Consider the following 23767-nt stretch of genomic DNA (forward strand, 5'->3'; position numbering starts at 1 on the left):
AATGGTATGATCTCAATCATTTTGTACTTGTTGAGGTCTGATTTGTGACCTAGTATGTCATCTATATTGGAGAATGTCCAATGTGTGCTCAAAAAGAATGTGAATTCTGCTGCTTTTTGATAAAATGTTCTGAATGCATCTGTTTAAGTCCATCTGTTCCAGTGTGTCACTGAAAGTTATTGTTTCCTTGTTGATTTTCTGCTTGGATGATCTGTTCATTGATCTAAGTGGGGTATTAAAGTCCTCTAGTATTATTGTATTATAATCAATGTGTTATTTATGTCTGTTATTAATTGTTTTATATATCTTGGAGTTTCCAACTTGGGGGCATAAATATTTATAATTGTTAGATCTTTTGTTGGATCGACCCTTTTGTTATGGTATAGAGCCCTTCTTCATCTCTTCTTACAGTCTTTGTTTTTCTGATATAAGTATTGCTACTCCGGCTTTCTTGTAACTTCTGTTTGCATAATGGATGGTTTTCAATCTGCAGGTTTCTTTAGGTCTAAAATGAGTCTCTTATAGGCAGCATAAAGATGGGTTTGTTTTTGCTGTTATTGTTTTTAATTCAGTGTGACACCCTATTTCTTTTGACTGGAGCATTTAGTCAATTTACATTCAGAGTGATTATTGATAGATATAAATTTAGTGCCATTTTACTACATGCTACACTGTTGTATCTGAACATTTTCTCTGGTCCTTACTAGTATTTGTTGCCTTTTGTCTTTCTTTCCCACTCAAAGAGTCCCCCATTAATATATCTTGCAGCTCTGGTTTAGTGGTCAGAAACTCGTTTACTTTCTGTTTGGGAAATTCTTTATCTCTCCTTTTGTTCTGAATACTGGATAGAGTATTCGTGGATGCATATTTTTTCCATTCAACACATTGAATATATCATGCCATTCCCTTCTGGGGTGCCAAGTTTTTATGGAGAGCTGTGCTACTAATTTTCTTTGTCTTCTCTTGTAAGATAAGGAATTCTTTTGTCTTGCTGCTTTTAGGATTTTTTCTTTATCTTTATATTTTCCAAGTTTGCCTATGATATGTGTTTTTAACTTTTTTAAATATTTATTTCCTTTGAGAGAGAAAGATAGAGATAGAGAGAGCGAGCACAAGCTCTGGGGAGGGGCAGAGAGAGAGAGGGAGAGAGAAACCCAAACAGGCTCTGGGCTGTCAGTGCAGAGTCCCATGTGGGTTTGATCTCACAAACTGTGAGGTCATCACTTGAACTGAAATAAAGGAGTTGGATGCTTAACCAACTGAGCCACCCAGGCACCCCACTATGATATGTCTTGGTGTTGGCCTGCTTTTGCTGATTTTTATGGAAGTTCTCTGTGCTTCCTGGATTTGGATATCTCTTTCCTTCCCCAGGTTAAGGAAGTTTTCAGCTATAATTTCCTCAAATAAACCTTTTGTTCCCCTTTCCTTCTCTTCTTCCTCTGAGGCTGCTATGATATGAATATTATTATAATTTATGGAGTTACTGAATCCCCTAAGTCTACATTCATGATCTAATATTTTTCTTTCCCTCTTCTTTTCAGCTTCAGTATTTTCCATAATTTTATGTTCTCTATCACTTATTCATTCCTCTGCTTCTTCCATCCTTATAGTCATTACAATCAGTTCGTTTCGAATCTCGGTTATGCATTTTTCATTTTTGCTTGACAAGTTTTTAGGTCTTTTATCTCTGTGGTAAGGAATTCCCTGCTGTCTTCTATGTTTTTCTCATGCCCAGCTGGTATCATTGTAATTATTGCTTTAAATTCTGGAACATGAATATTATATCTGTCTCAATGAGATCAGTGGCCATTAACTTTTCTTGTTCTATCTTTTAGGATGAATTCTCCTGTCTTGGCATTTTAAAATTTATTTTATTAACGTTGATTTATTTTTTTGGGGGGGTGGGGAGAGAGAGAATGAGAGAGAGAGAGAGAGAGAGAGAGAGAGAGAAAGAAAGATAAAAGAAAAAGAAAGAAGAAAAGAAAGAGGGAGTGGATAAAGAGAAGCTGAACACAGGTATTTGAACTTTTGAATCTCTGCAGAGATCTTTGCATCATACTGTTGAATCTCTGCAGAAATGTGGCATGATTGGTACCCGTCCCAAAGCTGTGATACCACCTGAAGACACAGTGTCTGTCAATTGGGAAAGGTGGAAGTATGTAAGCAACCTTTTTAGAGCTTCCTAACAGTGGATTTTCATTGAGTTTGAGCTCCAGCTGTGGTAATACGTAGGCACATGTGGTCGTGGTCCTCCCTGGGCAACACTGGAGGACTACAACGACCAATATGAAGGTACTGGGAGGATCAGATGAGGTGCATACCACCTGCCCCTGCCAGCAAAGCATGTATGCCAAAGAGTGATCTTGCTCACTATGTGCTGCTGATTAGCATGGATTGTTATTTTTTTAAATATAATTTATTGTCAAATTGGCTTCCATACAACACCCAGTGTTGTTGGCTCATCCCAGCAAGTGCCCTCCTAAATGCCCATCACCCACTTTCCCTTATCCCCCACCCCCCATCAACCCTCATTTTTTTCTCTGTATTTAAGAGTCTCTTATGGCTTGCTTCCCTCCCTCTCTGTTTGTAACTTTTTTTCCCCATTCCCCTCTCCCATGGTCTTCTGTTAAGTTTCTCAAGATCGACATATGAATGAAAACATATGATATCTGTCTTTCTCTGACTGACTTATTTCACTTAGCCTAGTACCCTCCAGTTCCATCCATGTTGCTGCAAATGGCCAGATTTCATTCTTTCTCATTGCCAAGTATTATCGTGTTGTATATACATAAACCACATCTTCATTATCCATTCATCAGTTGATGGGCATTTAGGCTCTTTCCATAATTTGGCTATTGTTGAAAGTGCTTCTATAAACATTGGGGTACATGTGCCCCTATGCATCAGCACTCCTGTATCCCTTGGGTACATTCCTAGTAGTGCTATTTCTGGGTCATACAGTAGTTGATTTTTACTTTTTTGAGGAACCTCCACACTGTTTTCCAGAGTGGCTGCACCAGTTTGCATTCCCACCAGCAGTACAAGAATGTTCCCGTTTCTCCACATCCTCGCCAGCATCTATAGTCTTCAATTTGATCATTTTAGCCGGTGTGAGGTGGTATCTCAGTGTGGCTTTGATTTGTATTTCCCTATGATGAGTGATGTTGAGCTTTGTTTCATGTGTCTGTTGGCCACTTCTTTGGAAAATTGTCTATTCATGTTTTCTGCCCATTTCTTCACTGGAGTATTTGTTTTTTTGAATGATGATTTTGTTAAATTCTTTATAGATTTTGGATACTAACACTTTATCCTATATGTCATTTCCAAATATCTTTTCCCATTCTGTCAGTTGCCTTTAGTTTTGTTGATTATTTCCTTTGTAGTGCAGAAGACTTTTATCTTGATGAGGTCCCAATAGTTCATTTTTGCTTTTAACTCCCTTGCCTTTGGAGATGTGTCAAGTAAGAAATTGCTGTGGCTGAGGTCAAGGAGGTTGTTGCCTGCTTTCTCCTCTAGGGTTTTGATGGTTTCCTATATCACATTTAGGTCTTTCATCCATTCTGAGTTTATTTTTATGTATAGTGTAAGAAAGTGGTCTAGTTTCATTTTTCTGCATGTTTCTGTCCAGTTCTCCCAGCTCCATTTGTTAAAGAGTCATTTTTCCATTGGATGCTGTTTCCTGCTTTGTCAAAGATGAGTTGTCCATACATTTGTGGGTTCAATTCTGGAGTCTCTATTCTACTGCATTGGTCTATGTGTCTGTTTTTGTGCCTATACCATACTGTCTTGATGATTGCAGCTTAGTAGTAGAGGCTAAGTCTAGAATTGTGATGCCTCCCACTTTGGTTTTATTCTTCAATATTACTTTGGTTATTCGGGTTCTTTTGTGGTTCTATACAAATTTTAGGATTGTTTGTTCTAGCTTTGAGAAGAATGCTGGTACAATTTTTATTGGGATTGCATTGAATGTGAAGATTGTTTTGGGTCATATTGACATTTTAACAATATTTATTCTTTCAATCCATGAGCATAGAATGTTTTTCCATTTCTTTGTGTCTTCTTCAACTTCCTTCATAAGCTTTCTATAGTTTTTAGCATATAAATCTTTTACTTCTTTGGTTAGGTTTATTCCTAGGTATTTTATGGCTTGTGGTGCAATGTAAATGAGATCAGTTTCTGTATTTCTCTTTCTGCTGTTTCATTATTGGTGTGTAAAAATGCAACTGATTTCTGTACAATGATTTTATACCCTCCGCCTTTGCTGAATTCATGTATCAGTTCTACCAGATGGAGAACTTGTGGAGTCTGTCAGGTTTTCCATATACAGTATCATGTTGTCTGCAAAAAGTGAATGTTTGACTTCTTCTTTGCCAATTTTGATGCCTTTTATTTCTCTTTGTTGTCTCATTGCTGATGCTAGAACTTCCAACACTATGTTACACAGCAGTGGTGAGAATGGACATGCCTGTCATGTTTCTGATCTCAGGCGGAAAGCTCTCAGTTTTTCCCCATTGAGGATGATATTAGCTGTGGGCTTTTCATAAATGGCTTTTATGATGTTTAAGTATGTTTCTTTTATCCTGAATTTCTTGAGGGTTTTTATTAAGAAAGGATGCTATATTTTGTCAAATGCTTTTTCTGCATCGATTGAGAGGATCATATGGTTCTTATCTTTTCTTTTATTAATGTGATGTATCACATTGATTGATTTGTGACTACTGAACCAGCCCTGCAGCCCAGGAATGAATCCCACTCAATCACAGTGAATAATTCTTTTAATATGCTGTTGAATTCAATTTGCTAGTATCTTGTTGAGGATTTTTGCATCCATGTTGATCAGGGATATTGGTCTGTGATCCTCCTTTTTTGTTGGGTCTCTGTCTGGTTTGGGAATCAAAGTAATGCTGGCTTCATAGCATGAATCTAGAAGTTTTCCTTTCATTTCTGTTTTTTGAAACAGCTTGAAAAGGATAGGTATTAACTCTGATTTAAATGTCTGGTAGAATTCTCCAGGGAAGCCACCTGGTCCAAGGCTTTTATTTTTTGGGAGATTTTTGATAACCGATTCAATTTCTTCACTAGTTATGGTTCTGTTTAAATTTTCTATTTCTTCCCGTTTGAGTTTTGGAAGTGTGTGGGTGTTAGGAATTTGTCCGTTTCTTCCAGGTTGTCCAGTTTGTTAGCATATAATTTTTCATAGTATTCTCTGATAATTGCTTGTATTCCTGAGGGATTGGTTATAATAAATCCATTTTCATTCATGGTTTTATCTATTTGGGTCCTCTCTCTTTTCTTTTTGAGAACCCTGGCTAGAGATTTATCAATTTTGTTTATGTTTTCAAATAACCAACTCTTAGTTTCATTGATCTGTTCTACTTTTTTTCTGAATTCTATATTGTTTATTTCTGCTTTGATCTTTATTATTTGACTTCATATGCTGGGTTTGGGATGTCTTTGTTCTTCTGCTTCTAGTTCCTTTAGGTGTGCTGTTAGATTTTGTATTTGGGGTCTTTCTTGTTTCTTGAGATAGGCCTGGGCTGCAATGTATTTTCCTCTTAGGACTGGCTTTGCTGCATCCCAAAGGGTTTGGATTATTGTGTTTTCATTTTGATTTGTTTCCATATATTTTTAAATTTCTTCTCTAATTTCCTGGTTGACCCATTCGTTCTTTAGTAGGGTGTTCTTTAACCTCCATGCTTTTGGAGGTTTTCCATACTTTTTCCTGTTGTTGATTTCAAATTTCATAGCACTGTGATCTGAAAGTGTGCATGGTATGATCTCATTTCTTTTATATTTATTGAGGGCTGATTTGTGACCCAGTATGTGATGTATCTTGTAGAATGTTCTATGTGCACTCAAGAAGAATGTGTATTTTGATGCTTTGGGCTGAAAAGCTCTGTATATATCTGTCAAGTCCATCTGGCCCAGTGTATCATTCAGGGCCATTGCTTATTTACTGATTTTCTGCCTAGATGATCTGTCCATTCATGTAAGTGGAGTATTAAAGTCCCCTGCAGTTACTACATTCTTACCAATAAGATTGAGCATGCTTCTGAGTAATTGGTTTATATATTTGGGTGTTTTCGAATTTGGTGCATAGACAGTTATGATTATTAGCTCTTCCTCATGGATAGGCCTTGTAGTTATTATATAATGCCCTTCTTCATTTCTTGGTACACACTTTAATTTAAAGTCTAGTTTGTCTGATATAAGTATGGTTATTCCAGCTTTCTTTTGACTTCCAGTAGCATGATAGATGGTTCTCCATCCCCTCACTTTCAATCTGAAGGTGTCCTCAGGTCTAAAATGGGTCTCTTGTAGACAGCAAATAGATGGGTCTTGTTTTTTTTTTCAATCCATTCTGATACCCTATGTCTTTTGATTGGAGCATTTATTCCATTTACATTTCAGTGTTATTATTGAAAAATACGGATTTAAAGTCATTGTGTTATCTGTAGGTTTCATGCTTGTAGTGATATCTCTGGTTCTTTGTGGTCTTTGCAACATTTCACTCACAGAGCACCCATAGGGTCTCTTGTAGGGTTGGTGTAGTGGTGATGAATTCCTTCAGTTTTTGTTTGTTTGGGAAAACCTTTTTCTCTCCTTCTACTCTGAATGATAGGCTTGGTGGATAAAGGATTCTTGGCTGCATATTTTTCCTGTTTATCACATTGAAGATTTCCTGCCATTCCTTTCTGGTCTGCCAAGTTTCAGTAGATAGGTCTGGTACTACCCTGATGTGTCTATCTTTGTATGTTAAAGCCCTGTTCATCCCTCATTGCTTTCAGAATTCTCTCTTTATCCTTGTATTTTGCCAGTTTCACTATATGTCATGCAGAAGGTCAACCCAAGCTATGTCTAAAGGGAGTTCTCTGTGCCTCTTGATTTCAATGTCTGTTTCCTTCCCCAGATTGGGAAAGTTCTCAGCTATGATTTGTTCAAATACACCTTCAGCCCCTTTCTCTGTCTCTTTTTCTTCTGGAATTCCAATGATACAGGTATTTTTACGTTTGACTGAATCACTTACTTCTGTAATTCTCCTCTTGTGATCCTGGATTTTTTAAATCTCTCTTCTCAGCTACCTCTTTTTCCATAATTTTATCTTCTAATTCACCAATTCCCCCCTTTGCCTCTTCAACCCGTGCTGTGGCCACCTCTGTTTTATTTTGTACCTCATTTATAGCATTTTTAAAAATTTATCATCGGGATAGAAGGAACATACTTAAAGATCATAAAAGCCATTTATGAGAAGCCCACAGCTAGCATCATCCTCAATGGGGAAAAACTGAGAGCTTTTTCCCTGAGATCAGGAACACGACAGGGATGCCCACTCTCACCGCTGTTGTTTAACATAGTGCTGGAAGTTCTAGCATCAGCAATCAGACAACAAAAGGAAATCAAAGGCATCAAAATTGGCAAAGATGAAGTCAAGCTTTCGCTTTTTGCAGATGACATGATATTATACATGGAAAATCCGATAGACTCCACCAAAAGTCTGCTAGAATTGATACATGAATTCAGCAAAGTCGCAGGATACAAAATCAATGTACAGAAATCAGTTGCATTCTTATACACTAACAATGAAGCAACAGAAAGACAACTAAAGAAACTGATCCCATTCACAATTGCACCAAGAAGCATAAAATACCTAGGAATAAATCTAACCAAAGATGTAAAGGATCTGTATGCTGAAAACTATAGAAAGCTTATGAAGGAAATGGAAGAAGATTTAAAGAAATGGAAAGACATTCCCTGCTCATGGATTGGAAAAATAAATATTGTCAAAATGTCAATACTACCCAAAGCGATCTACACATTCAATGCAATCCCAATCAAAATTGCACCAGCATTCTTCTCGAAACTAGAACAAGCAATCCTAAAATTCATATGGAACCACAAAAGGCCCCGAATAGCCAAAGGAATTTTGAAAAAGAAGACCAAAGCAGGAGGCATCACAATCCCAGACTTTAGCCTCTACTACAAAGCTGTCATCATCAAGGCAGCATGGTATTGGCACAAAAACAGACACATAGACCAATGGAATAGAATAGAAACCCCAGAACTAGACCCACAAACGTATGGCCAACTCATCTTTGACAAAGCAGGAAAGAACATCCAATGGAAAAAAGACAGCCTCTTTAACAAATGGTGCTGGGAGAACTGGACAGCAACATGCAGAAGGTTGAAACTAGACCACTTCCTCACACCATTCACAAAAATAAACTCGAAATGGATAAAGGACCTGAATGTGAGACAGGAAACCATCAAAACCTTAGAGGAGAAAGCAGGAAAAGACCTCTCTGACCTCAGCCGTAGCAATCTCTTACTCGACACATCCCCAAAGGCAAGGGAATTAAAAGCAAAAGTGAATTACTGGGACCTTATGAAGATAAAAAGCTTCTGCACAGCAAAGGAAACAACCAACAAAACTAAAAGGCAACCAACGGAATGGGAAAAGATATTCGCAAATGACATATCGGACAAAGGGCTAGTATCCAGAATCTATAAAGAGCTCACCAAACTCCACACCCGAAAAACAAATAACCCAGTGAAGAAATGGGCAGAAAACATGAATAGACACTTCTCTAAAGAAGACATCCGGATGGCCAACAGGCACATGAAAAGATGTTCAGCGTCGCTCCTTATCAGGGAAATACAAATCAAAACCACACTCAGGTATCACCTCACGCCAGTCAGAGTGGCCAAAATGAACAAATCAGGAGACTATAGATGCTGGAGAGGATGTGGAGAAACGGGAACCCTCTTGCACTGTTGGTGGGAATGCAAATTGGTGCAGCCGCTCTGGAAAGCAGTGTGGAGGTTCCTCAGAAAATTAAAAATAGACCTACCCTATGACCCAGCAATAGCACTGCTAGGAATTTATCCAAGGGATACAGGAGTACTGATGCATAGGGGCACTTGTACCCCAATGTTCATAGCAGCACTCTCAACAATAGCCAAATTATGGAAAGAGCCTAAATGTCCATCAACTGATGAATGGATAAAGAAACTGTGGTTTATATACACAATGGAATACTACGTGGCAATGAGAAAAAATGAAATATGGCCTTTTGTAGCAACGTGGATGGAACTGGAGAGTGTGATGCTAAGTGAAATAAGCCGTACAGAGAAAGACAGATACCATATGGTTTCACTCTTATGTGGATCCTGAGAAACTTGGCAGGAACCCATGGGGGAGGGGGAGGAAAAAAGAAAAAAAAAAGAGGTTAGAGTGGGAGAGAGCCAAAGCTTAAGAGACTGTTAAAAACTGAGAACAAACTGAGGGTTGATGGGGGGTGGGAGGGAGGAGAGGGTGGGTGATGGGTATTGAGGAGGGCACCTTTTGGGATGAGCACTGGGTGTTGTATGGAAACCAATTTGACAATAAATTTCATATAATAAAAAAAAAAATAAATAAAAGTCAAAAAAATATATATATATATAAGCAAAAAAATAATAATAATTAAAGCTGACTTTACAAAGACATGTAGCTGGAAAATGATCCTGCCGTCAGAGCTACGTAATAAAAATTATGTGTAAATTAAAAAAAAAAAAAAAAATTTATCATGACTATTTTTTAGTTCTTGGTCTCTGCAGCAATATATTCTCTGCTGTCTTCCGTGCTTTTTCAAGCCCAGCAATTAATCTTATGACTATTATTCTAAATTCTTGTTCAGTTATATTGTTTATATCTGTTTTGGTCAATTCTTTAGCTGTCACTTTTCCCTGGAAATTCTTTTGAGGAGAGTTCTTCTGTTTCATCATTTTGGCTAATTATCTGTCCCTTATGAGTTTGAAAATCTTGTTATGTGCTCGGCACCTGTAAGCACTGCTATATTAAAGGGGGGTCATACACTGTCTAGGACTTGGCCCTTCAGGAGGTGTTTTTTGGAGAGTGTTACTTGCACTCTGTTATTGTGACTTTGGTTATTTCATTTCCCTCCTCACAGTGATATTTCAACCCTCCACCAGATGTGCTTTGATTTTTTCCTTGAAGTAGCCCTGGAAAGGAAAGCAAACAAACAAACAGAAAACAAAAACACACAAAGACACAAACACATCAAACAAACAAACAAATAAACAAAACAATCCAAAAACAAGAAAACAGAAACACCAGCTACAAGTAAAGAACAGGGTATAGGTGGTGCTGATGGAAGAGCACATACAAGGAGAAAAATGACTGGGATGGGGAAAGAGAAAAAAATAAACATTGACAAGGAAGAGAAACTAAAAGGCTTAATCCAGAGAGAGAGAGAAAGGAAAATACAGAAGCAGTGAGGAAAAAGAAATGAATGTAAAGTTACCCAGACAGAAATTATGCAGGTGATTATTCCAGAGAAAGGGAAGGAAAGTAAGAAGGAGGTGTAGAACAAGTATCAAGAGAATGGATTAAATGTCTGCTTGAACAAACCAACAACCAGAGTAACCAGACTAGTGGAGGGAAGAGATAAGAAGGAGAAAAGGAAGGAAGAATATATCTATATAACAAGAATTGTCCTAGAGTTAATCCAGGCAATGAGCAACACTGGTCTGGAGGAGGGGGCCATCGGGTTCCTCAGTGTCTATCCCCGCTCCAGTAGAATGCAGTGACCTATTGTGGAAGGCTGTGGTTTGGTATAGGCAGGTTCTGCCTCTACTGTGGGCCCAGGAGAGCTATCCCAGAGGCCCCACCTTGGGATGACACCCACTTATTCTGTGACAAACGTCCACTCTAATAGGAATTAAGAGAAATAATCATCATAAGAATTTTTTACATCCCACTTACAGTGAAAGGTCCAAATCTAGGCATCATCTTTTCCTTTCTGTCTCCATGTGGGTCACAGGGCCTCCTTTAGGGATTTAAAATGAACACTATTTACTTAAGTGGACATCATGGACACAGTAGGAAACATAGGAAACATGGTGATGGCGAAAAACATGGGAGGTGACTCCTTCAGTAAAATTTCTATTTCTTTGCTTCTATTACCTGATGTCCTAGGAGTGGGGTTGTGGAAGGAAATCTAGAGGCAGGCATAGAAGATAGTTCAAAAGTCCCATACATGAAGCAGAAGAAAGCACAGAAGAGTCAAAAAATAAATTTGTGGGACAAATGCCCACAGAGTTTCAAATGGAGCATCTTCTTTAAAGGAAAAATAAAAGTAATATTTGTTTTCTTTCATCTATTCTGCATTTTTTTTAATTTTTTTTTTCAACGTTTATTTATTTTTGGGACAGAGAGAGACACAGCATGAACGGGGGAGGGGCAGAGAGAGAGGGAGACACAGAATCGGAAACAGGCTCCAGGCTCTGAGCCATCAGCCCAGAGCCCGACGCGGGGCTCGAACTCACGGACCGCGAGATCGTGACCTGGCTGAAGTCGGACGCTTAACCGACTGCGCCACCCAGGCGCCCCTATTCTGCATTTTTTACATGAAAAATTCTGTTCAGATGAAATTATCAGTATACTTATTATAATACCAAGCTCTGATAAAAACCTGATGGCACATCTATGCATTTTAGAGAAATTTGTGCATCATTGAAAATGAAATTATTTCTTTTACAGGAACCAGCTGGTTTCAGCAGTTATTAAGCTTGATTTATTTTGAAGAACATCGCAAAGGCATTGGGAATCTGGAAACAGTTGATCGAGTCCCCTTCTTCGAGTACAACTTTCGAAAAATGGATTTTGTTGAAAGACCATCTCCTCGTCTCTTCGCTACCCACCTCCCATACTACTTGGTTCCAAGGGGGCTGAAGAACAAAAAAGCAAAGGTAGGAAATAGACCATGGCTGCTGAAAAATAACTGCTCTTTTTTTATTGTTTCATTTCATTTCATTACATTGATACTGCACTCATCTAGCTATTAGCAAATGTGGCATTTCACATACTTAAAGTTTCAATAGCCATTTGTGTTCTTATCTTACAGTATGAGATTTTTATCTTGCACCCTTTGTTTTCTGATTCTATAAGTAATACATCCATTAAAATATAAAAGAGTATATTTGTGTGTATTTAATGTAATGTATAGAATGTATTATAATATCATGTACATTATATATTATATATCCTTTAATTTTTTAATTAGCTGTATTATCAAGTATATATAAACTGCTAACAATTCCTTTTTCTTTTCTCTGTGTGCCCTCCTTGCTTCCTTTAGACACTTCTAAACTATTTTGCCCACTTTCTCTTCAAATGTACCTAGTTCATTGGAAGTCCTAGGAAAGTTCAAAGCAAATCATTTGTCTCTACTGAGTGATCAGTCACCTCCATCTATTGATAATTTGAGCTCTTGGCTCATTTTCTTCCTTTCTACCTCTTCTCCTGTCACTCATGGGATTATTTCAAAGTTGATGTGCATTGTCTCTGGCTGGCCAGACAGGAGTGAAGCCAAATTGCACCCAAAGGGTCAACATGAAGGAGGCACTCCTTGTCAGGGCCACACAAGTGCAGGATTTCCTCCTTCAGGTTGACCCATCAGGCTCTGCACTGGCCTCCCATACCCCTAACCCTGCCAGGTCTCTCAGGGTTGACTTCAACTCCAGCTACCTTTTCTTCCACCAACTTCAGTAACCCTCTAAGACAACATATGTGTTATAAACTGCCTTTTTTAAATGACACTATTTGCTGTCTGATGGAATACATACTCACCTGTGTATTTATTGTGTTTCTGGCCAAAATGGAAATTCTTGAGAGAGATGGAGTTTGCAATGCATATGTACATTGAATAAATTATAAAAATGATCATCAGTAATTGCCCTAACATGAATCTTGACTTTAAGCACCTTGTTATCTGAGTGCTGTCTCCTTTTCCTCCTACTCCCTTCAGGTGTCCCTTGCAGGGGTGTGTCGGCACTTTCAGGTCTCCAGTTCCCCTCTCCCTCCACTTCTTCCCTCTCACTCAACATTTGTCCATACAAGATATGTCCATACATATCTTTAATTTCTCCTAACCCACCAATGACTCTATATTTCACATTCAAATCCCATTTGTCAAAATCTCTTCCTCCATTCAACTGTGTTATGATCAGCTGCCAACACCTAACTCTGATGAAACAAAGTTGTTGTATATTAGGACCTATGTTCAGGAAACTCCTAGTGTGATATGAAAAAACCAAAACACTTAAAAAGTGTGTCTTGTCTTTACATTTATGTTCACAATTCTCACATTTTACTTCTTAAAAACTATTTTGCTTCCACCCTTCCCAAAATGACTCTTTGATGCTTTTTTCTGTTCTCAAAGCTTGACAGCATTCTGCTCACCTATCCCGGAAAAGGCTATCCAATAAACCATTCCCAGTAGATGCCCTCCATATCCAAAGCCTCCGCTCACTGCCTTCCCTCCTTAAGGAGAAAAGGTGGGGTGTGTAGACACTTTCTATTCTTATTACATATCTGCCCCTCCACTCATGGTTTGAATCCCTTTTTGGATCAGCTTTCTCTATCCCACTGTTTCACAAATGGGAGACATTTTCGTTGCCAGAACATTGGCAATATTTGTAGGCATTTGTGGTTAGAGTGGTGATGGTGTTATTGTTAGTGGTTGAGGCCCAGGATGCTGATGTATGCCTTATGATGCTCAAGGTAGCCCCAACAACAGAGTTTTCTGAGAGTAATGTCCATGGTGCCACTGTTGAGAGACTTGCTCTATTCTCAAAGATTTTGCTTGAACAATGTAACATTCATTTTTCCATTCATCACCGATTTCCTTGTGTTTAACTGGATCATTCTGTTTGACCCCAAATCAAGTTTCATGTAGCACATTTTAACAATAAAACAAACCTTGTCTTTCTCCATTTCACTTCCAGCTACTTTCCTTCATTTACTGTTTGAGGTCAACTTAAAAGTATTTAGCCTCACTCTCCACTCTTTCATTGAATCCTGAATGTCAATGTCAGTTTTTTTTTAATGTTTATTTTTGAGAGACAAAGAGACAGAGCACAAGCAGGGAGAGGCAGACAGAGAGAGGGAGACACAAAATTCAAAACAGGCTCCGGGCTCTGAGCTATCAACACAGTTCCCAATGTGGGGCTCCAACTCATGAACCGTGAGATCACGACTGGATGCTTAACTGACTGAGCCACCCAGGCACCCCTCAATGTCACTTATTTTTTATAATTTTCAAAAAGCAGGGGTTATTTCTTGATTATTTTACTTGGCCTATTACTGACATCTGACATAATTGATCACTTTCTACTTTAAACATTTTCTTTTCCTGCTGTTCCAGATAGGACATTCCTGGTATCAGCCTGTCTCAGTAGACACTTAGAGCATACTCTATCCAGCAACCAATTCCTCTCCTCATATTTCATGTCAGTGGAACTCTCATTTTGTTTGGGTTTGTATCCTCTGTGTGCTTTTGGCCTGATAGTTTAATCCCCGGCTGGGGAGAGGGTACAATTTAGTTGGTCCAAAGCCTGGTTTTGGTACCAGGAATCTTGCAGTGATTTATTCAGATACAGGTAAGTGACAAGCTTATGAGCAATGACACAGGTAAAGAAGTTTCTTCTTCTTTCAGAAGTTTCATGTCTTCTCGGAGAAGGTTTCTTCACTCTTTAAAGAGACCATGGGGATGAAAAGTAGTAGCCATCTGGGACATGGAGGAGATTCAACAAGTCAGAGTAGAAAAGTGGGAGACTCTAAGTCCATGATAGCATCAAGATGATGAGTTAACCCAACCTGCTGTACTCACATCTTGGCCTTGGTGTTCTGTGAGAAAAGTTGATAACTTTATTATTTAGGAAATGTTATTTGAGTTTTTTTTAAACATATACAATAACATTCTGAGATACTGTTCCTTCCTTCTTCCTTTCTTCCTCTAACCTTTGAGAAGTGAGGATTCCCGTGTATTCTCCCTCTGTAATTAATACCCCAGTTATAGTATCTAATCACATAACTTTAAATACAATGTATGTACAGTTGATTTCTCCCTTTAATTCTAGACTAATGTAAACTATTTACTATTTCCTATATTATATCCATAGAGATTTCAAATATCTCTATGGACTTTATTATCCAAATATGGAACTCAAATATCCAAATGGAATTTTGATTTTATCTTCAAAACACTCCTCTATTAATAACTTGTATCATTATCTACTTAACAGGGGTATGATCAAGATACATGGCATAAGTTACTCAGCTATCCCATTGTGTAGATGTCACTTTTACATAAGTATATGGATTAATGAGAAGAAGCCATTCCCCAATCCAAAGCCAGAGACATGAAGAATCATAGCAAGGGAGTGAAAAGAACTTCTTCCTTCACATTTAGGAGGATTTCTTATTTCTTTATGGAAATATCAACTGCTATTGATATTTATTTGATGTTATCCACCACTTTGTTAACATCAAGTAAATCCCCTGAGTGAAAGACTCTATTTCCAGTGCAGTGGGATCACTCAGGGCTGACATCTATGAGCTCATCTCCTAGCTTAAGCAGGCAATGTGCAGGGAGGTGGAAAATGAATAAAAGCTTTCCTATAATGAACCTGGAAGCTTCCTCTTTTAGGAACTAACAAACTATACACATGCCATTTCACAATGAAGATACAAGCCTTAGGTTTTATACAGAGCCCCTGAATATTCTGTACATATGCTGAATAAGCCATTTAACTGTGGGTTGGACAGATATTGATTATATTTTCTATTCTAACATCATTGGGTTGCTTAATTGTTTTATGAAATTATATCTTCTGATTGGTTATAATAAACAATTTTTAAAATGAATCCCATATTCTTTTGATGCAGAAAATACTGAACTGGTGACTTCTGTCTGCCCAGTATTTGTGCTTTACACTGTGAAGGTTTATAATAAGAACCATGTAAACCATACACTGGGGCATCAGAAAAAACACACTCTAGGTGCACCAGGGTGGTTCAGTCAGTTGAGCATCTGACTCTTGATTTTGGCTCAGATCATGATCCCAGGGTCCTGGCATAGAGCCTCATGTTGGACTCTGCACTGAGTGTGGAGGCTTCTTAAGATTCTCTCTCTTGGGGTTCCTGGGTGGTTCTGTTGGTTATGTGTCTGACTTTGGCTCAGGTCATGATCTTGTGGTTTGTGGGTTGGGACCCTGAGTCGGTCTCTGTGTTGGCAGCTCAGAGTCTGGAGCCTGTTTTGGATTCTGTGTCTCCCTCTCTCTCTGCCTCCCCCTTGCTCATGCTCTGTCTCTCTCAAAAATAAATAAACATTAAAAAATTAAAAATAACAATTCTATTTTCCCCTCTCTCATGCTTGTTGTCTCTCTCTCTCTCAAAACCAAATTAAAACCAAGAAAAACAAACTAAATTTTCTAAAATGATTGAAAACATTTTAGCAGGTTTTTCCTATTGCCATGATTTATAGCTAAGAGGCATTTTCACATATATTTGATTGTTGATGTAGGAACAAGAGAATATTGTCGCTCTCTGGGGGAGTTAAGAAGAGGTACCATGTGAGGTGTGTCTTGAGGAGTAATTGATAGTCACTAGGCCAATTGTGAAGAGAGAGGCATTGCAGGGAATGAGTAAGGCAAAATACAAGAGAGAGCTGAATATATGCATGATATGATACGGTTAGGAGACTGAAGTTCAACTAACAGGCTTCATCCAATTGTAAGGTATTAGGGTAAAAACATAACAGAATGAAAGCTTCAGAAATATTGAATGCTTCCTTTCTTTGCAGATTATTTACATATACAGAAACCCTAAGGACGTTATGTGCTCATATTTCCACTTTTCAAAGAATGTGACATTGCAAGTTACAAGTTCCTTTGAGGAATTTATGGAACAGTTTCTAGAAGGAAAAGGTAACTAAAGTTTTATAAACTAAGTAATAAGTTTGGTGTCTTGTGGTGTTTCTAGACTTAGTGAATGGCAGAGGGAAAGAGGATGCTGAAAAAGAGTTGCATGGGTCAGTAATCAACATATGAAGCTAGTTGGTAGGGTCACTTGGGTAACCAAGTTCAGCCACTGTTGCAAACACTGATCATTCTCTCTCCCTCTCAGGAGAATGTCAAGATTTCAGTCATACCACCAGAAAATATGTGCATCTAATATGAAAAGAATATTTCACTAGCACACAGATTTCTGTTCTAGCTAAGGGAGAAGCATCTCAGTTCAGATACCGGTTGGGAACTTTGCACTGCGTATTGCAGGGGGCACCTCCCAGGAGCTTCTATTTGACAAAGTTCCATTCTACATTCTTTTCTTTAAAAAGTACTTTAAAAAATATTTTTATTTGTTTTTTAATGAATCTCTACACCCAACTTTGGGATCGAACTCACAACCCCGAGATCAAGTGTTGTATGCTCTATTCACTGGGCCAGCCAGGCAACCTCACATCGTTAGGATTGATTCTGAGGATGATGATCTGTAACAGCAGAGTTAACAGATTAGTCTGTAATGCACTGTGCCCAGCTGCAGTGACTCATCAGCAAGTCCTCATGTTCCACGCAGCAGGGAAATAGCTCCATGCGCCTTTGGAATCAGCGAGAGGAAGGAGAAGCAGAGGATTCCTCCTTCTGTTCCCTTTTGGTTTTTCTTACCCCATGTTAAGGTGATTTCCTGTCTATATGAAATGCGCTTTTAAGAGATCAGTTTCTCCTTGAGACATGTAATTGTTTTGTGGTGGAAGCTGGATGGTTTTTCCACAACCAGGCGCGAGTGGAAATCTGAAATCTAGCAGCACATTTCCTTTTCCTTCTTTGTTACTGAGGCATCCTGCATCTTCTAATACTGTATCTTATTTTCAACGGGTTCAGCATATTTACCTAATTATGTATCTGTTCTCCCCACAGTGGGAAGCCTTTGGTTTGACCACATCAAAGGTTGGTATGAGCACAAAAGCCTCTTCAACATTCAGTTCTTGATGTATGAGGAGATGAAGAAGGTGAGAAACGTGACATTAGTGACTTCTCTGAAGCTGTAAGTCATCCTGGCCGAATGAATATCAAGGTTCATGTTCAGAACATCCAAAAGACGATATCAAATTTGAGATCCCAGATACAGTGTACCAGGAGACGTTCTTCCAGTATCACTTCTAAGCTTTCTTTACCAGGTGTTCATTTCCAAAGCATACTGGAGCTTTCTTTTCAAAGATTGTCTCTGTGTGAGGAATTGTCTGTTGATGTATGTGGGCATGTATATCTTTGATTATTTTGAGCCAGGTTATTGGTCTCTCTTTCATGGATTGTTAAGTCTGTTTTCTGCACTATGTAATCTAGTAACATTCTACATGTTATGTTGCACCTCTTGGGAAATTTTAATCTTGTCTGCATTGTATATGGTTAAGCATTGCAAGAAAAATTAAATGAAAATGTCTGTGTATGATTAGAAAGAATTCAGACCCTGGACAGTCAAGTCCAAGTGGCTTAAAACAGAAGAAGTTCTACTGCTTATTGACTGAATTCCAGAGGTAGGACATCCTGATGCTGGGTGTGGCAGCTCAGACATGTCGAGAATGTCCCTGAATTTTCTGTCTTTCCTTCATATCATATTTGGTGTGGCTATGATGTCTCCCCTCGTAGTAGAAGAATGGTTGTTGTAGCTCCAAAGTCATGTCCTTAGATGATAGCATGCATGGGAGAAAGAAAGGGAAATGGGAGAAAAAGGGCTTTCTTGCCTTGCACTGTTTGCACCTTTTCTCCATGAGGAAAATCCCTCTCAGAAGTTTCTGTTTCATTTCCTCTTTCTGTTTCAATGCCAAAATGGTGTCATGTGACCACCCCAGACTATTATCTTGTAGAGGACAATTGGATTGCCATGAGGGTCTTAGATCGATCAGGATCATTACTAGAATGGGCCTGGGCACTGCTGCCAGAACCCCCCCCCCCCCCCCCCCCGCCCCAGGGATCTCTTAGCGAGAAAGAAGACAAAGAGTTCAAGGCAGGCAAGATGAAGGGCCGATGAATAGTTTTCACTAGTTTGGGTTCCAGCTGCCCCAATATCATGACAGCAAGACTAGAATCTCTTGTTGAGACCATATCTCCTACCAAATAAGAGATTCAAGTATCTGGCCAGCCTTGCAACCTTCCTCACAATATGGGCCATCCATTGCCTCCAACCTCATCTCCCATCTTCCTCACCCAAAGCCTGTCAGACAGATATAGCTCCAGGGAAACTCAACTTCTAATACCCTATGACCTGATATTTCATACCTTCCATGTAACCACAGTGTTGCAGATATTCTTTCTTTTGTCTAGATTCCATACCTTTAGTTTGTCTACCTAGAAAACTCCTGTTTTTGCTTTAATCCCCAGAACAAATTTCTCATCTTTGTTGAAACTTTCTCTGAAATCTGTTACACAATTACTCTCAGCCCATAGGTCCTACTACTGAATTCCCAGCACTGTTCCCCTGTTGTGGCTCTGATCACCGGCACCATCATGAAGGGCAGTGTTTGACACAATAGCTACTCCCCAAATACTTGCCAAGTTACCACAGATAAAATGAAATATGAGCGTTCCTAAAATTAACCCAAATGTGTTCTAAAACGGTGGACAAGTCAAAGTTTAATTTACCAAGAAAGATAAGCAAGTCACTGCTTATGGTCAGCTCTAGTTCTTTTTTTTCTTTTCTTCTAAAATTGTTTTATTTTTTCATTCAACATTATGTATGTTACCAAGTTTTGTATTGGCTTTTTCTTTTCTTTTCTTTTTAAATTTCCATCCTAGTTAGTTAGCATATTGTGCCATAATGATTTCAGGAGTAGATTCCAGTGATTCATCCCCTATGTATTACACCCAGTGCTCATCTCAACTAGTATTTTCCTTAATGACCTTTGCCCATTTAGTCCATCCTCCACCAACACCCCTTACAGCAACCCTCTATTTACTCTCTATATTTAAGAATCTCTTATGTTTTGTCACTTTCCTTGTTTTTATACTATCGTTGCTTCCCTTCCCTTGTGTTTGTCTGTTTTGTATCTTAAATTCCACATATGACTGAAGTCATATGATATTTGTCTTTCTCTGACTGACTAATTTTGCTTAGCATAATACCCTCTAGTCCGATCCACGATGTTGCAAATGGCCAGATTTCATTCTTCTTGATTGCTGAGTAATGGTCTACTGTATATATATACCACATCTTCTTTATCCATTAATCTGCCAGTGGACATTTTGGCTCTTTCCATACTTTGGCTATTGTCAATAGCGCTGCTATAAACATTGGGGTACATGTGCCCCTTTGAAACAGCACACCTGTATCCCTTGGATAAATACCTAGTCAACTCCATTTATCAAACCAGCCTTGGTACCTATGATTTACACTCCCATAATGATATTTAGTTGTGACTCATGTGTAAGTCTTTCTTATAATGTGAATAATTTATCATACTGTGATTTATTATAGGATCTCAAAGGTTCTCTGTCAAAAGTCTGCAAGTTTTTGGGGAAAGAGTTGAGTGAGGAGGAAATGGATGCCATTGTGAGACAGGCCACATTTCAGAACATGAAATATGACCCACGGGCAAATTACAAGAATATAATAAAGACCCGATATGGGTTAGAAGCTAAAGGTCATTTCCTTCGCAAAGGTGAGGTTGAGCAGCAAATGGCTGTCCTACACGATGGTATGAGTGGATTAAAATGTAGCTTCTCAGCTTCTTGGGTTACTTTTATAACATGGAGCTCTCATGGCCCAGTGCCCTTCTGTAGACAGATGATTTTCCATGATTTCCTCTTGGTGCTCTTCAAGAGACTATGTATCATATGGTCCCTGAATGTATCTGATTAATAATCTAAAATCATAAGGCCTTCTCCATGGCCCCTAGAATTCCACCAAAGACTAGTACAATGTCTGCCACAAAAGGGATGTTCATTTACTGTTAGATTCTTTCCCCCCATGAACATGGGATGAGCACATGTGATGATGAGTTTAATGGTGGGTCTGTTGGCCGTCACTGGCTGCTCTTCCATCTCTGTTTTTTCCCAAACCTCCGCCAGGATTGATTTAACAACACACTTTTGCTGTTCTCTTGTTATTGTGCATGACTATCATGTGTCCTCTACTACCAGAAACTTACGTCATAAAAATGTATGGAAATATCTCCATTAGGTCAATATCTCTTACGTCATCCTGAGTGAGTTTTTAAATGAATTGACTTTCATAAACTGATAAATTTGAACATTTTAGAATATTTTTATTATTTTATACAATCATTCTACTTCATACTTTGTGATATTCTAACAGTACATGGGACATCTATAATACAGAATTTTAGACATAAATTTTCTACTTAATCACAGGGTTCTATGCTTGCATGTATAGTAACAGTAAATATTTGGTTTGATTTCTCAACATGAGTATTTCCTTCACTAAATCTATTTATAGATCTTTATCCATTCAGCTCAACAATGTGAGTCACTGGTAACTCGAAGCCAAACTGAGTCCCCTTCCTGTTACTCTCGGCATACCCTGTCATGTTGTAGATGTTATGACCCCTCTCAGCTGCCATTATCATTGTACTTGCATTTTTTTCTTTGAAAAAAGAAAACTTTCTGTTTATACGTCTTTAACCCACCTGCAAATGAGAGACTGAAATGGCCAAGAAGACAAATAGCAGGAGCCAAATTTCCTTGTGGAAGTGAGGAACATTTTCTTATGTTTCTTCTGCCCAGACACGTACTTTTCTTTTACATCTTATGTAATGGAATGTCATTTGCCCTAGCTTTACCATTCCTGCACTATTTGTATTTTCAGTTTCATTAGTATTTAAGTCTGTTTCAGTTATTGGTTTACACTTCCATGTGCTTTTACAATCAGTGTTTCTTTTCTTGCTTCTTCTTCTATCAGCCTCTTTTGTCATCACAACTCTGTGTCTATAAGTTTAAGTAAGACTTTTGTAAACCTACAGTGAGTACAGATGGAATAATTATACGTGAGCCATTCCAAACGGTATGAGCTTGGCTATATTTTAAAAATGTCTCTGAGCATCCATGTCCTCATCAGTAAATATTTGTCCAAGGAAATCTGATTTTGGAAATTTTTAAAGGACCTCTGTAAACTAACACTAGCCCATGCTAACCTGGAACAAAATAGTAAACAAGCTGCAGGAATTTTCTCCTTTTCCCTGTGGCTGACAGCTGAGGAGTTGGGCTAATTACTTAAATTATAACCTAATTGCCATGATGAGTTTGTGTCCCCCTCGCTGGCCATAAGGTGGGAGAGGCAGGGCATGGTCATATGCAGGAGCAACTGGGGCTCAGTGGGGAGGAAAATAAAAAACCAAAAACTGATGTTCCTCCCAACTCTAGGGCATCATGTTCCCTCATCCCAGAATCTTCACTGAGGCAATTTCTTTGCTTTTCCTCCCAGGTACCATTGGAGACTGGAAAAATCACATGACTGTTGAGCAGAATGAAAGGTTTGACAAGATTTTCCAAAGGAAAATGAAAGATTTTCCCTTGAAGTTCATCTGGGATATGAATGAAGAATAGAATTTTAAGCAATGCAAACTATTTTAAGAAAGCACTTTCAGAAATAAATATATTGAAGTGTATAATTTCATCTTTGACTATCATTGGCTCATTATTGACAAACCTCAGTGATTAATAAATATATATATGTGCCTTTATATCATTTTCCATCTGTGCCCTGTTTTCCATTTGCTGGAATTCCTCAGTTACTGATCAGGAGAGTATTTCTTTCTTTGATTTGGCATATGATTATGAAATGGTTTTTGTTTTATATTCAGAAATTCCAAAGCTCTTGAGCAAAACGCGGGTCATAACAGGTGGTTGATTTGACATCTTAAAATAGATGATTCCTAATGTATGAAAAACTACTTACGGGCTTTCTTGATATTTAAGATTTTAATTTTTAGGTAATCAAATAAGTCAACCTTTAATTTTATGATTTCTAGGTTTTGTGTCTAACTTAGAATATTGCTACGACAAGTATTTTCATGTATTCATAAAGCTTATCCTTATTTAATCTGAATACTTAATATATGCTGTAAGACCAGTATCCTGTACTTTTCTAACAGATAGCCAATTGGCCCAAGGTCATTTATTTAATAGCCACCATTTTCCTAGTGATTGAAAGAGACATAATCTTGTTTTATACAAGTGTATGTACATGAGTTGACTTATGCAAAGTGACATATTTTCTGATGATATACTTTTCTTTTTCATTACCATGTCATAATTTCTAACATAAGTTAATAAACTGTCATAAAGAGTTGTGTTGGAATTTTGCTAAGTATTACCCTACTCTTTTTGTTTTTAATATAATTTATTGTCAAATTGGCTAACATACAGTGTGTACCGTGTGCTCTTGGTTTTCGGAGTAGAATCCTGTGGTTCATTGCTTCCATACAACACCCAGTGCTCATCCCAACAAGTGCCCTCCTCAATGCCCATCACCCATTTTCCCCTCTTCCCCACCCCCCCACCCATCAACCCTCAGTTTGTTCTCTGTATTTAAGAGTCTCTGATGGTTTGCCTCCCTCCCTCTCTGTTTGTAACTATTTTTTCCCCTTCCCTTCCCCCACAGTCTTCTGTTACATTTCTCAAGTTCTACATATGAGTGAAAACATATGATATCTGTCTTTCTTGACTGACTTATTTCACTTAGTATAATACCTTCCAGTTCCATCCACATTGTTGCAAATGGCATGATTTCATTCTTTCTCATTGGCAAGTAGTATTCCATTGTATACATAAACCACATCTTCTTTATCCATTCATCAGTTGATGGACATTTAGGCTCTTTCCATAACTTGGCTATTATTGAAAGCACTGCTATAAACAGTGGGGTGCATATGCCCCTATGCATCAGCACTCCTGTATCTTTTGGATAAAT

The 23767-nt window shown here is 38.3% G+C and overlaps 1 protein-coding gene across 3 annotated transcripts in view; it reads left to right on the forward strand.

Annotated features, from left to right (window-relative positions):
- LOC123608908 (amine sulfotransferase-like) overlaps positions 1-23155 on the forward strand; it is a 50231-nt gene extending 27076 nt beyond the window's left edge. For all 3 annotated transcript variants that reach the window (XM_045499357.1, XM_045499358.1, XM_045499359.1), the window contains 5 exons: positions 11543-11751; positions 16647-16770; positions 17761-17852; positions 20315-20498; positions 22280-23155. In XM_045499357.1, the coding sequence (XP_045355313.1) occupies positions 11543-11751; positions 16647-16770; positions 17761-17852; positions 20315-20498; positions 22280-22401 (731 nt within the window). In that variant the 3' untranslated portion in view covers positions 22402-23155. The remainder of the gene's footprint in view (positions 1-11542; positions 11752-16646; positions 16771-17760; positions 17853-20314; positions 20499-22279) is intronic.
- The last annotated feature ends 612 nt before the right edge of the window (positions 23156-23767 follow it).

Source organism: Leopardus geoffroyi, chromosome B2, assembly GCF_018350155.1.
Source record: "Leopardus geoffroyi isolate Oge1 chromosome B2, O.geoffroyi_Oge1_pat1.0, whole genome shotgun sequence".
Classification (NCBI taxonomy): Eukaryota; Metazoa; Chordata; class Mammalia; order Carnivora; family Felidae; genus Leopardus; species Leopardus geoffroyi.